Source organism: Pollicipes pollicipes, unplaced genomic scaffold (genome assembly GCF_011947565.3).
Source record: "Pollicipes pollicipes isolate AB1234 unplaced genomic scaffold, Ppol_2.1 Scaffold_4002;HRSCAF=4701_pilon_pilon_pilon, whole genome shotgun sequence".
Lineage (NCBI taxonomy): Eukaryota > Metazoa > Arthropoda > Thecostraca > Pollicipedomorpha > Pollicipedidae > Pollicipes > Pollicipes pollicipes.
Window position 1 is genome coordinate 36,228,289 of NW_023596420.1, and position 17,067 is coordinate 36,245,355.

At 55.3% G+C, this 17,067-nt stretch overlaps 1 protein-coding gene across 2 annotated transcripts in view; it reads left to right on the forward strand.

Annotated features, from left to right (window-relative positions):
* LOC119093802 (WAS/WASL-interacting protein family member 3) overlaps positions 1 to 17,067 on the forward strand; it is a 40,542-nt gene that overhangs the window by 21,419 nt on the left and 2,056 nt on the right. The window contains exons 3-4 of one of the 2 annotated variants that reach the window (XM_037216813.1): positions 6,739 to 6,864; positions 9,017 to 9,165. In XM_037216813.1, coding sequence (XP_037072708.1) covers positions 9,025 to 9,165 — 141 coding nt within the window. In that variant the 5' untranslated portion in view covers positions 6,739 to 6,864; positions 9,017 to 9,024. The remainder of the gene's footprint in view (positions 1 to 6,738; positions 6,865 to 9,016; positions 9,166 to 17,067) is intronic. The other variant, XM_037216814.1, reaches the window with a different exon arrangement.

Sequence of the window (17,067 nt, forward strand, 5' to 3'; positions counted from 1 at the left end):
AGCCCAAATCATCATCACGCCTCACTACTGGCAAATGACTGTGCTGGAGGTGTGCACTATATTTCTAATACAGGAACACTCTAAGCTGCATAGGAATTAGAATATGAAGTAGATATAGCTATTCAGCGAATAGTGAACCACCCCATTTTTAATGTGAAGCCAACATCTTAAACTTTAAGTCAGTACATACGAATGACCAAACCTAAGTGGATATCTTCGTTCCAACTGAAAAGGCAAGCGGCGAAACTGGTTGTGTGGCTATCCATAAGTCTTGTTACGTTTGGAGGAGAGAGACTGTTGTGTGGAGCATACCCGCTGTTGTTATTGACAGAGGCTAAGCCAGTTAGAATAAGTTGTTAAAAGCGATTTAAATAGTTAATGGATAATCCTGCCCTCTCAATTGGCTTCTGGGTTTTGGTTGGTGTGTTGTCAACGTGAGTGTCAACAAGCTGACACAAATGAATTGAACCAAAACAAATGTTGAAACCATCCAAAAATAAGCGTTGTCGTTTCCATCATAACTGCTCCTGTCAAGGCACAGGTGAAGTGAGTTGAAATGATGTTCAACAGATGGGGTACTTTAAGTAAGGTTAAGCTGGTTACTTACATGGTAAATAGCAGTTGGGTTTTCACCAGAATCAGTGACTCACAAATGCCGCTGTGATACGAATTGGTCAGACAGGATGACGTGAGGTGAAGTTTATTTGAGTTAGGTTTAGGTTACTTTCATGGAAAAGACATAAATGTTTTGCAAGAAACAGGGACATAAGATTTGTAAACCCTGATCCCATCTTAACAAAACCCAAAAAGCATGTCCGTTGTCTCTTTGATTTAGTTGTGTGTTGATGTGCAGGAGTCTAATACTTCTTATTTGAGCGCCTCATGTGCGTTGAATTGTTTTTGTTTTTGGTGAAATCCTTTGTTTTGTTTTGTGTTTAAAAGAACCTGTGGAAGGGAAGTGCAAAGTACAGCACCAAAACATTGGTGTTGCATAGTTTTTCGTCCTTATCACACTATTATGAAATTACTATTGTTAATGTATTCTGTCTCAGTGTACTAACGTAACATATGAACAAAAGAAAAATCATGTGTATGGCAATATGTCCGTGCCAACCTGAAATGTATGCCCGTGTTTGCCGGAGCATCTCTCACCAACCCATAGGTTCCATCTTTTGTGAATGAAATTTTTCTCTTCTGTATGGTCGTTTTGCAATGCAATTTCACTCCCGCCCTTGCTCAAAAGCGATTTTAGGTCACTGCCGGTACAAATGGACTCCTACCGCATGCACACTTCACAATTCCTTTCTTTTTCCAATGATCTCTCCATTTTCACCTCCCATTTTCTTAGTTCTGGTATTATTTTCAAAGTTTGATTAGTCGCCCACGAGCAATGGAGCGACTTCACTCGACCGGATAAATGACAATGTTTTCTATCGACTAAGCACCAATGCTAAGCACCAGTGTACCCGCTATGTTTGAAGTTTCTGTTCGTCACTGAATACGTAATTTGCCTGACTTTGAAGTCTACGAATCTTCTATGAGATCAGCAGGACTGCGCCTGCCTGAATGTAGGCCATTCTGCTCTCTGTATAGTTTTAAACAGCATCGTCGAGTTTCAGCCTAAGAGCTGCATTGTCGGTGTCCCGACGTCGCTGCCACCCAACATGACGTCTGCGGTGCGGGCCGAACAAGCTGGCTGGGCGCCTAACCGCCGTGTGAAGGTGTGAATGTGAAGACAGGATCGGGTATGCCGGAGGCGTTTTCGAAAGTGTGCTAGTTTCCTTAGCTCGAGCATTCATTGTTAACAAGAAAGGCAAACGGCTTGTGAATCACAATCAGGGCAGTGAATTAGGGTATTAGTTAAGGACCGAGTCTTTTTAGTGGCGAGTTGATGGCCAAGCCACTATAGATTTTTTGGAGAAATTAAAGGATGTTATTGGAAAGCGCACAACACGCAGTTGCGTGCCTTTGCGCGGGCAACGATCTGTTTTTTTTTCTGTCTTTCTGGTAGCTTACTTTGCCATCAGAGACGCATTTGTACCTTTCAAATGAGGTATGTGTGAGCCCATTGAAAAGCATTAATCAGCCTTAACACAATAAACTGAACAGTGCAATGATGGATGTTCTGTTATTGATGTCAGCGTGAAAGTGACGATATTTCGTTTGTTCGAGATTTTTAGGCTTAAAAAGCTGTAATCACAGTGCACAGTTTTACAAGAAAAACAGTTTTTTTTTGCCCGGACCCATTACGTTGGAGAAGGCGCAATTATCCACGGTTACTACATCGTGAACGAGGTCAGCTGGTAGGCCCTGGACGAAATTATGCAAGTTAGCATTATTCTGATAAAGGAAGCCATTGTCAGAATCTTTTCTGCGCGGCATGATTCTATTTGTGCTGCGAGCGCGAACGGTACTTGGTAATTAAGGTCATAAGGGGACGTTGCAGCGGGCTTTTTCCTTCACACGCCAATGCCGCAAGCTCCAAAAGTCGGCGGCCATCTACCGCCTCAGGTGTGTGTGTGTGTGTGTGTGTGTGTGTGTGTGTGTGTGTGTGTGTGTGTGTGTGTGTGTGTGTGTGTGTGTGTGTGTGTGTGTGTGTGTGTGTGTGTGTGTGTGTGTGTGTGTGTGTGTGTGTGTGTGTGTGCGTGCGTGCGTGCGTGCGTGCGTGCGTGCGTGCGTGCGTGCGTGCGTGTGTGTTTCTGTACCAAGTAAACTTGCTGTGCATTCCTCGGCCGTGTAGAGCCTCCCTCTGTCCGTGTCCTGGCCTCGCCCCTGCCTCTGGCGGCAATGCGTGCAGCCAGGGAACCGCAGAGGGGGGGGGGGGGGGGGGCTGCGCCCGTCCCCTACCAAACCCCGCACCGGCGGTGGGAGGATTGCGCCATGCTGCGCGCCGGTTTCGCAACGTGTTTTGGCGGCGCTTGAGCTGTGCAGAATAGCTGGTGGGCTGGTCTCATCCGTGCGCGGCGAGAGCGTGGTGGCATCAGCCGACCGGCGGCCGCCCGGCCGGAACCACGGCCGGACGACCTGCGGGGCCCGGTGCGGCGCGCTGCCTCATGTTGGCGGCGGGTCTCGCGTTGGGTGGGTGCTGTCTGCGCATTGTATCCACAAGGAAGGAGAACGCGTGAAATTGGGTAGGAACGGCTCACGGTGACTTTGACAACGTCTTTCCACGATTTTGATTCTAGCGGTGAATAACGTACTGTGCAGGGTGTCGATGGCTTAGACATGGTCGCGTGATGTCGTCACAGTTTGTAAAGCACAAGTAAAGTAGAACTTTTACAAAACTTTGAATGTTGTGTTGAATTGGTCGTCAGTGCTAGGAATAAAGCAGAACTTTTGCCTTCAGTCATGGCGGCGGGCGGTGCCCTTGTTAGCAGCGTCGTCTTGTGAAGCCATTGTTCGCTCAAATGCGTACCTGTCTAAGACACTACGGATGTGACAAAACGAGAGTTGGTGGCGGGGACTCAAGCGGAGACAATTGAACGTCTAGAACAGAGCTACTTTATACGGGTGCGTCATTTTTAGACGGCACTCTACGCGTCCCATTAGTTATTACAGTGTCTCGCTCCTGAAGCGTTGCCTTGCCTTTGCGAGATAATTATATGTGCGAAGTGCAGTCATGCTTGGCAAAGCGGTGATGTACGTCACAGCCCGCGGTGGCTCGTTGGACAAATATTGGGCCCGCCTTTTGTGCCCTGCGCCGCCCAGTTTGCTGACCAGCCAGCGGAACGCACGGCACGTCCCACGTGTCCCGCAGTGGAGACGGTGTCTCGGATGAACAGACTGTCATTGTTGCCGCCAGCACCGGAGCGTGTCGGCAGCGGCCTGCATTATGCAATGTGGCCGCCGCCGCATGATTAGTGAGTTTGATCGCACGATTAGTGCCGCACGATCGCATGACCGCATCACCGCACGCCGTGCGATAGTGTGGTGTGTGGCGCTTGGTGTTTGTAGGCGTGTTCAGTGTACGGTAGTTGGGCACGGCGCGCCCCATGCGAACAGAACGCTCTGTGACATTATGTTACGAGTGCGTGATGAGATGTTTTGCGACGGAAAGATGTTTCTACATGCCATTGTTGAAGCGGCTTTCAGTTCTGCTGTCCACCAGCTGTGTGGTGAAGCGTGCTGGTACGCGGGCGTAGTGTTTAAAGGATTCTTTGTTAAGATTGACTTGACGCAGGGGAAGTTTTGCATAATGAGTGTGGAGGAGGGGGAGGGTTGACAGGGAAGATGACTAAAAATGCATTCAAAGCACAAGAAACAACTGTTTTCACCCGGATTTTGACCACCTTTCTTTCAATTTTGTAGGACTTCATCCCACCTCCCCAATCGAATAAAAAGCTGCAGCGTGATTTGACGTATTTTTAACGGAAGTCCAAAGTATGGCAGAGACGTCGTGTACCAGTCTCTTTTGCATTCACACATATTGCTGTTTAAATGATAAGGAGTTTGCACGTGTGACTAGCTCATTTTCGCGTTTGCTTTTTACATGCAGATTACCCAAATGCGTTCCAGCGTAGCTCCTGTCTGTTATTATAAGCTGAGTGGCAACAGTTGGAAATATCAAGGTGGTTTCATGTCCCTATGGTAAAATGTCTACGAGTGAGTTTTTCCTCTTTCGTAAGCGCCCTGCATAGTTACCTTTCCGCGAAAAACGCGAACATCTTGGTGGTTTGAACCAACGGCGTCTGCCTGTTACTGACCGTGCAGAACACATCTGTAACCGCAGTCGGCCGCAACCCGTCTTGTCCTGCAGTGCAATCCAGCTGAAGCTGGACCACGGCTAGGGCCGGGGCCGGTTCCAAAATAAATCAGACTGGTGTTGAGTCTCGGTGAAATCGATTCAGTTCAAAGTGTATACGTTAGAGCGGAGCGGAGGTGAAGAGCCGAGTCAACTAGATTCATCATGGTTGAGTGAGATTGGAAGGAAAAGACGACATGTATCCTCATTCTCGCGGCTTTTGTGTGTAGAACAATGTAACTACGCGCACACAAGCCCCCACACACAAACATTATGTCTTATTTGTGAAATGCTTATATTTTGTATGCTTAATGGAGCTCATAGAATTCGTCAGACCCAAGCTGTCGTCATTGGAATCGGCTCCATCAGAGTGAACTCATAATTGCTCTTGGCTGCTCCGAGTCGGAGTCGAAGTCAGTTCCGCTCCCGTCGAATAAGTTTGTTTAACTCATTGTAGTTCGAAATTGTTATCGAACAATTTCCTTTGACCTCTCATACCGTACTGCAGTATAAAAGCTACACTGCTTAACACATTTGTTTAATCAGCCGCCTTTTTAATGCGGCGTCCCTAACCCATGCAGTATGAGAGTATCTTGCGTCAGATGTATGGCAAACCGATGGAAAATTGACCTCTTTTCGGAATGCAGACACGCCTGTCGATAGCGGATAGATCGTACTGATGTGGCCGGGCTGCCGGAGCGAGCATTCCCGATAGCAACGTATTAAAATTAGACTGCGGAGAGAGTTGGTGTCGCTGCCGCTGCCAGAGCTGTTATGCAGTCGGTCAGGAAGCACCCAGGAATACCAACCATGAACAAGTTGCGGAGTGTGTCCTTGGTGGGCCCGGCATGCTTCGGCACCATTTCTGTATGCATTATTTGGGAGCATTTATTATTCCGTTACACGTTTTTGAATTCCAATGGGTGCAGTAGAGATGAACCGGTTCCTGTAGCTACCAGATCGCTCCACCCCACACTCACGCAGTAGACTCGCTGAAAATGGCCTCTGCCGTGCACCGAACGACATGACCGATCCGTTTTAGTCTGTAACGACAGGGGTACATTCTTATAAGCATTTGACCACCAACAGCACACTCCCTCCGTACCTCACGCGCTAATGACCTCGGCAATTACAGGCGCTGATAAATAAGGTAGCAATTACCATCCTATTTCACACCCGCATTCCCGACGGCTGACTCCGGGCCTGGCCTCCCTAACCACCGCACGGTCTTGCTGCGACCGCGTGGCGGCTCGCGCCCGTGCTGCCATCTCCCGGTGCGTGACCGCAACGGCGGCCGTCTGCGCCGGCCGGGCCTCATTTGCACAGCATGCCGCGCCGCCCGGCCGCCCGCCGGCCGCTTCCTGTTTCGCCGGCGCGCGCGGCCGGCTCTGGCTTCGGCGCCGGCCACCGGACGGCGCCCGCCGTTCGCTGACGTCACCGGTCAGTGCGGCGGGGCGGCCGGCAGCCGGCGCCGCGGCGGCGGGGCCCGCTCGGAACCGGAAGCCGGCAGGGGTCCCCTGGTGAGCAGCCTCAAACCGCCGGGTCAGACAGGGGGACCGGTGTTGGCGCTACGCCACGTGTCATGGGCTTTACCTGTGGGGCTTCTCAGCACGGCAGTCGAGTCAGCCTGCGACGGCGGTCTGTACGTCCGCCGCTGACAAATCCGCTGGGTCACGATGCTGGCAATCAGCTGATTGCTAGTCCTTCCCGTCATCACACGGTCGGCAAGGCGTCTGCTCGCATGTTGCCGGCACACAGACACCGACCCTATCGCCACATCTAAACTGAACCTGTACACCAGTCCCAAATCACCGCCGCGATCGTGCCGGGAAAGCGCGCCGTCCGTGGCCGATCCCGGCGCCTGGCGGACCGACCCGTCTGGCCGGTGCGTGCAGTGCCCGGGCCCGGGTCCGGGCTCGGGCGCGGTGCGTGGGAACGGCGCGCGTCGCCGGAAGTGGCGCCGCTCGACACTCAGCTGACGGCGCGCCTCGTTCCAGCGCGCCACGGCTCGGCTGCGAGGGGCCTGCCGCCGGGCGCCGCCGCCGCCGCCGCCGCCGCCGCCGCCGCCGCGCCCGCCCTGCTGGCCGCCCCGGCTGACAGAGACTCGTCTCGCCCCTCAGCTGGTGAGAGCGGCCGCCGACGGGGGCCGGTGGGCGGGAGGGCCCGGCCAGGGGGGCGTAAGGGCCCCCCGGTCGGGCTCTCATGTCCCCCTGGTCGCTGGTCTGCTGACACGTCTGATCTCGCCTGCCGTGCGGACCTCTCCGGCCCCGTGGCCTTCCGACCGTCCCTCTGACGATTCCGTCCTTTCAGGTCACTCTGACGCCTCGACCCCCTTTGATCTCACTCGCCATTCTGGCACGCGCGAGCCCTTTGACCTTTCTAACCTAGCTTACGTCTGTAGCCGCTCGGGCGGCTGCAGCCACACTGGTCATCATAATCACCCTGACCCACTGATCATTCCGACCCCTCAAAGCCCTTCCCGTGACCAGCCTGACCTTTGGGCTGCTCTGACGCATCGCTCTGATCCGCCAGACATCTCTGACCCAATCACCCTCGACCTGTGGGCGCGACCGGACGCGGTGGCTGGGCGCGCCAGCTCCCGCCCACCAGGGGAGCGGGGGTGGCGAGAGGCGCAGGTCAGCCCTCTGGTGGGTGCGCGTCCGCCAGCGGGTCGCCGCCGCTGGACCGTGTCAGCGGCGTTGGTCGGCGGCCCTCTGCTGCGAGCCTCCCCATCGTTCAGCAAAGCTATTTTAATGGGCTGTTGCATGAGTAGCAGCTCTAAAACGGTACTCACAGTGAGCCAATCACTGGGTAATATCCACTCGTGCAGTGCATGGCGCTCCAAATAGATTCACTGATTTGAGGGCAACTGGAACACTTTAGAGCACTTCCAGTGTTATTGCGCTGCGTTGGTGTAAAACAGTTCGTTGAGCGTTTGTGTACGTGACGACTGGAGCGAAGCTTTTATCAGAAACAGAAGGCATTATGTCATCATAAGCCAACCCACTGAACATGTGTCTTAGTCACAGTTAGTAGTTTTGGCATCCACTCATCCGTCGTGTCCAAATTCATTGTTTTTGGACTGAGCGGGTGAAAAGCCTGCATAAAACCTTTGAGCGAAATTTCGGACGCGATGCTATTTTGACCGCTCTTGATTCCGCAGAGCACTGCGCCCGCTCTATCTGCACGTTGTACATCCGACTGTTTTGTTTCTTCCGATGTCTGTGCTGTCTCCTTGCTGCCAATCGGACTGCTTTCTGGCAAGCCTGCTGTGCACTGTGATGCGCTGTGTCCCCTCCCCCCTGCGATGCGCTGTGTGAAGCGCTGTGTCCCTGTCTGGTGTTGATCCGGCACTTCTGACACGCTCCTGGGCGCCGCATAACCAGCGCAATCGGCCCGTCCCAAGGCCCCGCGTAGCATCACGGTCGACTCACGTGCGTGTGCTGTGGCTCGTCCTACTGTGTTGCCCTTTCTGTGATCAGGTCCTGACATCTGGCACCCGCTGTTCACTGCGTCGCTGCGATGTGCCGTGTTCCGCACCCGCGCCCCACTGGTCTGATGTGTGCTGTGTGCTTTGGTGCCGTGTCACGCTGCGTTCATCCGTATTACCATGTGGATATCCGTGTTACCATGTGGTGTCCCATCTTGCTCTCACGATTGTGTGATCCATCTGACATGTGGCGTGTGTGTTGGGCAGATGCTCTGATGGCCGACAGGGAGTTGTGGTCAGCAGCCGTCCTTGGTCCGTCTCGTACATGTGCTGTGTGTGTGTCGGGCAGATGCTCCGATGGGCCGGCGGGGAGTTGTGGTCAGCAGCCGTCCCTGGTCGTCTCTAACATCTGCTGTGTGTGTGTCGGGCAGATGCTCCGATGGGCCGGCAGGGAGTTGTGGTCAGCAGCCGTCCCTGGTCCGTCTCGTACATGTGCTGTGTGTGTGTCGGGCAGATGCTCTGATGGCCGGCGGGAAGTTGTGGTCAGCAGCCGTCTCTGGTCCGTCTCTAACATCTGTTGTGTGTGTGTGTTGGGCAGATGCTCCGATGGGCCGGCGGGGAGTTGTGGTCAGCAGCCGTCTCTGGTCGTCTCTAGCATCTGTTGTGTGTGTGTCGGGCAGATGCTCCGATGGGCCGGCAGGGAGTTGTGGTTAGGAGCGGCTCCCTGGTCCGTCTCTAACATATGTTGTGTGTGTGTCGGGCAGATGCTCCGATGGGCTGGCAGGGAGTCGTGGTCAGCAGCGGTCCCTGGTTCGTCTCTAACATCTGCTGTGTGTGTCGGGCAGATGCTCCGATGGGCCGGCAGGGAGTTGTGGTCAGCAGCCGTCCGGCCGCCGCCGTCCAGCCCGTGGCCACTATGTCGCCTCTGCCGCCGCGGCCGCCCAAGAAGCGCTACCTTATGGAGAATCCGCCCCGACTCGGGGGGCTGACAGAGGTAAGACCCCGGCAAGAGCGCCGGCCGCCTCCGGTCGACAGGCCAAGGCCGGCGCTAGCTGTCTTGATTGCGCACCGTTCTGCTCTTACCCGTTGGCCTGCACAAAATCCTGTTCAGAGAAACCCCTGGCTGCCAGTGATGTGCAATCAACTCGAGCACTTGCTCCCGTTGAACCGGAAGCACTGCCATTTCGGAGGTGCGGTGTTGCTGAGGTGACGGTGTCTCGAGGCGGCGGTGGCTCGAGGCGCGGCGGCTGCGGCCGCCGAAGCGGGCTTCGACTGGCCGGCCGCAGCAAATGCCGCACCGGTAACTGTAACGTCACGCGCGACCGTAGCTGCGACGGCCGGCCGGAGCCGCAGGGTGTGCCGGGTGCGACGCGGCCGGCGCGACCCGGCACGCGGCCCGACGTGCTGCTCGGGATGCGGCGGCCTTGGCCGGACCGTATTCGGCCCGGTCAGCGCCCCGCCGGCCGCCGGCCGCCCGTCGCACCTATGCCCCGGCGTCCTCTGGAAGCCGCGGACAAAGACGCGGTGTGCATTGCCGCCGCCGCGCGGTGCGCCTCGGCTGGTGGCCGGCGGACGGGGACGGCTCTGTTTTCGTCGGACGGGCGGCGCGGTGATTGGTCGAGCGTGGTCCGTGCGTGGCGCGATGGGGTCGGATCCGGGTGGGAGGGACGGCGTGCGTCGAAGAGGCTAGCTTTCCCACCGTGAGAATGCTCGAGACTGCGGGCCCGTGAATTTTGGGGAAGGCGATCGATTGAGCCGGCAATGATCGAACAGATTCGCGACTTTTTCCACCACGGCTTAAACTATCGCAGTGATGTCAGCAATTAGCGCTCACATATCTCAATCGGCGGCCAAGTTTCCAACAGATCTCCCTGGAACGAAGGTCACCGGTGTTGATCCCCGTGCGGACCTCACGACCCCGGCGGGTTGACGTGATCAAGGCGGCGACACGCCGTTTCCGGCCGGCGCTGGCAGCCCCGCAGGGTTACGCCACCGGCCGCCGACCTGCGCCCAGCGCCCCCCGAGGCTCTGTCGGCACCCCCGGCGGTGGGGGGAGGGGCAGAGTCAGGGCCGCGCGAGACGGCGCCCAGTGGCGGCAGCCCTAGCGCCGCGGGAGGTGGGTGGGCCGCCGGTGGTCCGCTAGGGTCCGCCGGTGGTCCGTCAGTGGTTCGCCTGCGTTCCCCCAGGATCCGCCGGTGGTCGCCGGTGGTCCGTCAGTGGCTGCCGGTGGGTCCGTCAGTGGTTCGCCTGCGGTCCGCCAGGATCCACCGGTGGTCCGCCGGTGGTCCGCCGGTGGTCCGTCAGTGGCTTCGCTTGCGGTCCGCCAAGATCCGCCAGTGATCGGCCGGTGGTTCGCCGGTGATTCCGCTGGTGGTCCGTCAGTGGTTCACCTGCGGTCCGCCAAGATCCGCCGAGTGATCCGCCGGTGGTCCGCCGGTAGTCCGTCAGTGGTCCGTCAGTGGTTCGTCGATGGTCCGTCAGTGGTTCACCTGCGGTCCACCAGGATCCGCCAGTGATCAGTCGGTGGTCCGCCGGTGGTCCGCCGGTGGTCCGTCAGTGGCCCACCGATGGTCCGCCAGTGGTTCGCCTGCGGTCCGCCAGGATCCGCCAGTGATCGGCCGGTGGTCCGCCGGTGATCCGCTGGTGGTTCGTCAGTGGTTCGCCAGTGGTCCGTTGGTGGTCCGTCAGTGGTTCGCTGGTGGTCCGCCAGGATCCGCCAGTGATCAGCCGGTGATCCGCCGGTGATCCGCCGGTGGTCCGCTAGTGATCAGCCGGTGGTCCGCCGGTGGTCCGCCGGTGGTCCGTCAGTGGTCCGCCGGTGGTACGCCGGCGAACCGTGGCGGAGACGGGCGCGAGCACCCAGCGCCCGCGCCTTTGTTGCGTTCTCTGCTTTGTCACCCAACTCGCACACGTAAATGCCTGTCGCTCTAATTTTTCCTTTATTTTCCTCTGAACGGCTTGGCCGTCAACAAAAACAATCAACCGATCCGACGATCCAAAAACAACAGATTCACGCACTGGCAGTTTCTGCAAAGTTTAGCTTGGGTCCAGCTTCTGCTTGAAGCTCATTCAGCACGGTTACCGCATTTGTCATCGTGTCCTTCGACCCGTCTAAAATCACCGTCAAGTCATTAGCATAGGCTGATGAATTGATCTAAGCATCGGAAAACATAGCGTCTCTGAAAAAACGGAAAACAACCCGGATAGCGTCTCTGTCCCAATTTTTCTCAGCAGCGGCTCAATGCGTAGTGTCCAAGTCAGACAGCTTGGTGGGCATCCTTCTTGTGTCCAAGTCAGACAGTTTGGTGGGCATCCTTGTCGTGTTCCGCCTTGGATCTGGAGCTCCGGAGCATGAAATTATCGGAATATATTCACGCGCTGTGCGCTCGAGGAGGGTAAAAAACAGACAGCAATCGTCGGAAGTAAGGCCCGAGACCTGATGCTCTGAAAATCATGTTCGCACACATCCAGCTTGTGCAGCTTTAAACAAATTGCATCGAGCAAGAAATGGTTTTGTTTTACTGCGCTCTCTGCACTCCAGTCGCTCCAGAGCAAATTTGATGTTTTTATCAATGCATCGATCTTTGAGGACACCAGTCTCGTCTGAATGGATCAAACTGTTTCCAGCTTTTTAAACCGTAAAGCCATTGCCTGCCAGAATTTTATTGGTTACAGGCAGAAGGCTAATAGGTTAAAGTTTTCAACGTACCTCTGATCATTTCCTTTTTGGGGTCATAGTTGTCACACTTCCTGCAAATGAGTTCTAAGTTTTCCTTTAACGCCTCGCTTCTACGTTTACAGTAGTTACGTACTTCCCTCTGACTTGCCAGTCTCGGTTTTGATCTGTGTTTTTTGTTAAACACATTAAAGTCACCGGCCAAAATTATGTCCTAGGTCTGTATTTTCGCATAAACCATCGCTAATCGGCATCCATGCGTATCACTACTGAATCTCATGTCTGCTAGGGCAGCAAATAGTCCATAACAAGCTTATTTATGGTGAACTGTTTTTTTCTCCCTAATCTAGGTGTGAAGGATCGCCTTCTGCGGCCATTACGTGGATAAATAAGATTCACAGCTATAAATATAAACCTCCAAGAATTGAGTTGGCTGCAGTGACAGTGCTCAAAATAGCTGCCTGCCTTCATCCTTGGAAATTTCCTTCACTTTTAAATCCAGTCCCCGTTAAAAAGAATGCAGATTTTATTGTTGTTGGTACCGTTACAAAAATAGCAGACACTTCCCCATTCCCGTGGAAGGGTATGCCGTACGGAACCAGTGCAGTGGACCGCCTGCAAAGAAGGCCATATCGCAATGATGGGCCTTCAATCACGTAAAAGCCTCAGTTTTTCGGAACCAGCTCCGCCCGTCGTTGCTGCCCATCATTGCTGCCCGTCGTTGCTGCCCATTGCGTCGTCAATGCTCAGCATGATGATGGTAAGCATCGGGCAATGATCATGATTTTTACACCAAAGCAACACATAATGCGTATCTATGCATGTTTTTTGTGAGTATCGACAATATCATCTACGTGGCCTAATCTGTAGCTCATCACACTCCGTACCGCACATGAGAGCAAATAGCAGACGTAAGTAAACAATCAAAGTAGAACGCGCACAGGCTCGAAAGGAAAGCTACGTAAACACGTGCAGCAGGATGAAAGAAGCTCAGTATCAAACGCTCAACGCCGGGGCGGAGCCTGGGACAGAAAACAGCGGCCTGCAAGGTTTTCTTCCTTTTTTGTCACGATTTTCTTTTTACGTACTCGACTTTGATCTAGCTTTGTGTCGGAAAAATGGAGTTGATTTCTTGGGTATGGCTGCCGCTACGACTAGGCAAAATTAACCCACATATTTAGCTGAGCTCCGGAACCACGCCTTCTCATCGCGTCGAAAACTTCTGCTGGTCTTCAAAAAGGAAAGAAAACTTTGAAAAAGTCCATTGTATGGGCAGTGACAGAAATGCAGTCCACCGCCCTGGAGACTGACATTGTCCTCCGAGCCGCACGAAGACTGACGTTGACACTGGCTGACGTGCTGTCGGAGGGTGAGCAGTTCAGGTGTCGCTGCTCGCGCCTCAGTCTGAGCTGACCGATCTTGACATGTTAACCGGCGTGACCTCGGCCGACCTTGACCTGGAGGCCGGCGGGGCGGCCGCCGCCGCCCCGCCGGCAGGTGCAGCTCCCCTCCCGTGTGGGCCAAGGGCCGTCGGGCGGCCGCGGAGAGGGGCGGGGCCGGCAGCCGCTGGAGACCGGTGCCTGCGCCGTCCATCTTCCCGCCGGTCACCTCAGGCCTCGGGGCGGACGCAGAGGCGGCTCCAGCTCGCGTGAGCCGGCGCATATGGTCCACGCAGAACGCCCTGACCGGGGGCGGGCCCCTCGCCCGCTTGAACTCAGGAATCCTGTTACGGCCTCGGCCGGACCAGATATTTCGGTTTTCTTTTACGCGAGCAGCTTTGCTTAGGTCTCGCCTTCAGCCTCCGCGAGCGGATCGCTCAGGAACGTAGTCAATTTCTCATGTTCTGTTTGTGAGCGAATGCTCGAATCAACGAATCTTTCCGCGGCAAATGGCGAATCATAGTGACATCTGACTTTCCCAGGTCAAAATCAGGCAAGCTGATCTTAAGCACCTCGGTGGCCGCTGCTTCAGTGTCCTCCCCCTGGTCGTCTTTGCCCTAGCGCTTCACTCGTCAAGACTAGGCTTGCCGAGCGCTGTGTCGCTGCTGGTCTTCTGATTGGTCTCCCCAGGGACCTCGATGCGCCATCAGCCGCCCGACGTTCAGGGCGGGTATCCACATTTGCGTTTTGAAAACTTCGCTCTGCAGCTTTTATTTTCTGGTTTCCTACTTTTCTAGTTTGCTGTCCTGTTTTTTTCATAATTCGATGGGGCGTGGCTTTCGTTGATTATTGGAAAAACTTATTTCAGCCAAAAGGCTCGGATTTCCCGAACTTTGGTGAACTTATAGGTTTTTTTACATTTGATTGCCAGGGGGCATTGTCTCTATTGCGTGCAGCCTCTTACGCATCAACCGACATTCGCCCTGAGCCGCCTGACCAGCTGTCATTGCAACCGAGTCCTGTGGCATCTCGTCGGCGTCGCTGTGCGCTGACTCGGAGGCTGACGTCTTGCCAACGACAGCAGAAAACGGATGATGCGCTCACAGTTAAGCACGGTTACTCATGTGCTGCCCCATCCCATGACTGTTCCCCACCGCTGGCTGTCCACTCAACGCCCCTGCGTGGACCGCAGTGCACCGGCGCGGAGCGAACAGAGCTCGGCGGGGGCGGCCAGACGCAGCCCAGCGGCCGTGCCAGCAGGTGTGCCGGCTGGTGGCCGTGATCTGCGCTGCCCCTGCTCAGACGGTAGAGCGCGCGCCCTTCTGTTTGGCGGTGCCCGGAGTCTCGGACCATTGGTATCAGGGCCTGACCTGTCTGCTGCAGTATCTCTTGACCCCAACACTCTCTCTAGACTTAACTTATTGGCGCCGAAGTGCTGACTGTGACATTGTAACCGTTTACCACCATTTTGTATTATTATTATAGATATGCGATGTTCTTGCCCGCTATTGCTCTCGTTTTCGTCCCCTCATTTGCTTCCTCTCGTTCTCATCCCCTCGTTCTCGTCCTCTCATTCTCGTTCTCTCGTCCTCGTCCTCTCGTCCTCGTCCTCTCGTTCTCGTCCTCTCGTTCTCGTCCTTTTGTTCTCATCATTTTGTTCTCGTCTTTGTCCTCTCATTCTCGCCCTCTCGGGCTCGTCCTTGTCCTCTCGTTCCCGTCGTCTCGTTCTTATCCTCTCATTCTCGTCCCCTCGTTCTGGTCTTCTCGTTCTCGTCCTCTTGTTCTCGTCCTCTTGTTATCGTCCTCTTGTTCTCGTCCTCTCGTTCTCGTCCTCTCGTTCTCGCCCCCTCGTTCTGGTCTTCTCGTCTTCGTCCTCGTCCTCGTCCTCGCCCTCGTCCTCGACCTCTCGTTCTAGTCATCTCATTCTTGTCCCTGTGTTCGTCCTCCCGTTATCTCGTTATCTCGTTTTCTCTTCCTTTCGTTCTCGATTTTGTCCTCTCGTTCTCGTTCTCGTTTTCATCCTCTCGTCCTTGCCCTCGTCCTCGTCTTCTCGTCATCGCCATCCCGTCAGTGTCCTCTCGTCGTCAAGCATAGTTCAGTGTCCGTCCAGGATCTGGCTCAGCTTCAGACCCACGACGACGTATCTTACAGGCGAATGGGGCTCCCTCTCTCACCGCTTTCACCACTGTCACCACTCTTGCTCATACTCGAACTCAAGTTGGACACGAGAGCAAGTAGACACAAGCAGTTTTAAACTGGACTTAAACGTTTAATAAACCGGAGCTTAAACTGAACTCTGCGTTTTTCATTCAAGTTCAACTTTAAATGTTGTTTTTGGTAGCTTACCATATATTGTCAATTAGATGGTTTGGTGTAGAATTCACGGGTAGTTGAGATAGAAGACAACATTACTCATATTTTGAATTGGACTCAAGCTCACGAGTTGACGCATGTATTTCGCGCATATCCTGTGTTTTCGTAGGGCCACAGCGCATTTTCAGGCCTCTCCGCCCGTAAGTGTAGTGGTCTGGACCCCTCGACCCTTCGTCCGGACCTTTCCGTGCTCACCTCGAGCCTGCCCGCGTGTGCTCCTATCTTATTCCCCATATTGATGGGGCTCTTCTATTCTCAGAACTTTCTGAAGCGTTGTCCTGGCACTGCAGCCGTTATCCGGGTCTTGCCACCATCTATTCGAACCTCCTACCAATCCATGTAGACCTGGCGGCGACTCCTAGCAGGGGATTGTAGTGGCCACGCCGCGTCCCTGTACCGGGGGCACAGCGTCAGCCCTACCGCTGCCCCTGATGCGGGCCTGCCGTCCGGCCGTTGTCCCCACCGCTTGTCCCGGCTCCGGGGGCGCAGCGTCACCCCTGATGCGGTCCTGCTGACCCGCCGTTGTCCCCACCGCTGTCCCGGCTCCGGGGGCGCAGCGTCACCCCTGATGCGGGCCTGCTGACCCGCCGTTGTCCCCACCGCTGTCCCGGCTCCGGGGGCGCAGCGTCACCCCTGATGCGGGCCTGCTGACCCGCCGTTGTCCCCACCGCTGTCCCGGCTCCGGGGGCGCAGCGTCACCCCTGATGCGGGCCTGCTGACCCGCCGTTGTCCCCACCGCTGTCCCGGTTCCGGGGGCACAGCGTCGGACCTGCCGTCACCCCTGATGCGGGCCTGCTGACCTGCCGTTGCCCCACCGCTGTCCCGGCTCCGGGTTGCCTCGGGATCAGTGCCTGCCGTGTTTGCACGCCGCGGGCTCGCCTTGTATCGATCGCCGGCTGGCGTCGGCTGGAAGACCGACAGAGCGCGCACAAACCCCGGAAGACTGGAGTGGGTGCACGGCCGAGATGACCGGCGCAGGACGGGCGTGCCTGACCCGTGCTCAGGCTGAGGCTGGGCTATACCGGCGATCAGCCATTTCCCGCGGAAATGCGATTTTCAGTGGATGTGATCTCTATCTTGTGGTCTTGTCAGCGCTTTAAGTTGGTATGGCGTTGTTTACCTGCTTTGCCGATATCATTTGAGACGCCGTGGTGTCCGTTAGAGGTGTTGAAGTCGCCTCCAGATGTTGAATGTGTTGAACCCTGTGACTTCTACAGCCTCAGGTTGTAGAAGTCACCGGGATCTACTACCACAACCTCATACTTATACAACCGTTGACTACAACCTCACTACCCCATACAACCGGTGACTTCTACAACCTCTATGAGGTTGTAGAAGTCACCAGCTGTCGCACAGATACTGTCTTCGGCAAGCGACGCACATTTGTCTTCCCGATTTCAAATCCCAACAAGTTTTTGCTTCTTATCTCTTGTAACGCTTTCTTGTGACTCAGGCTAACTAGCGTACA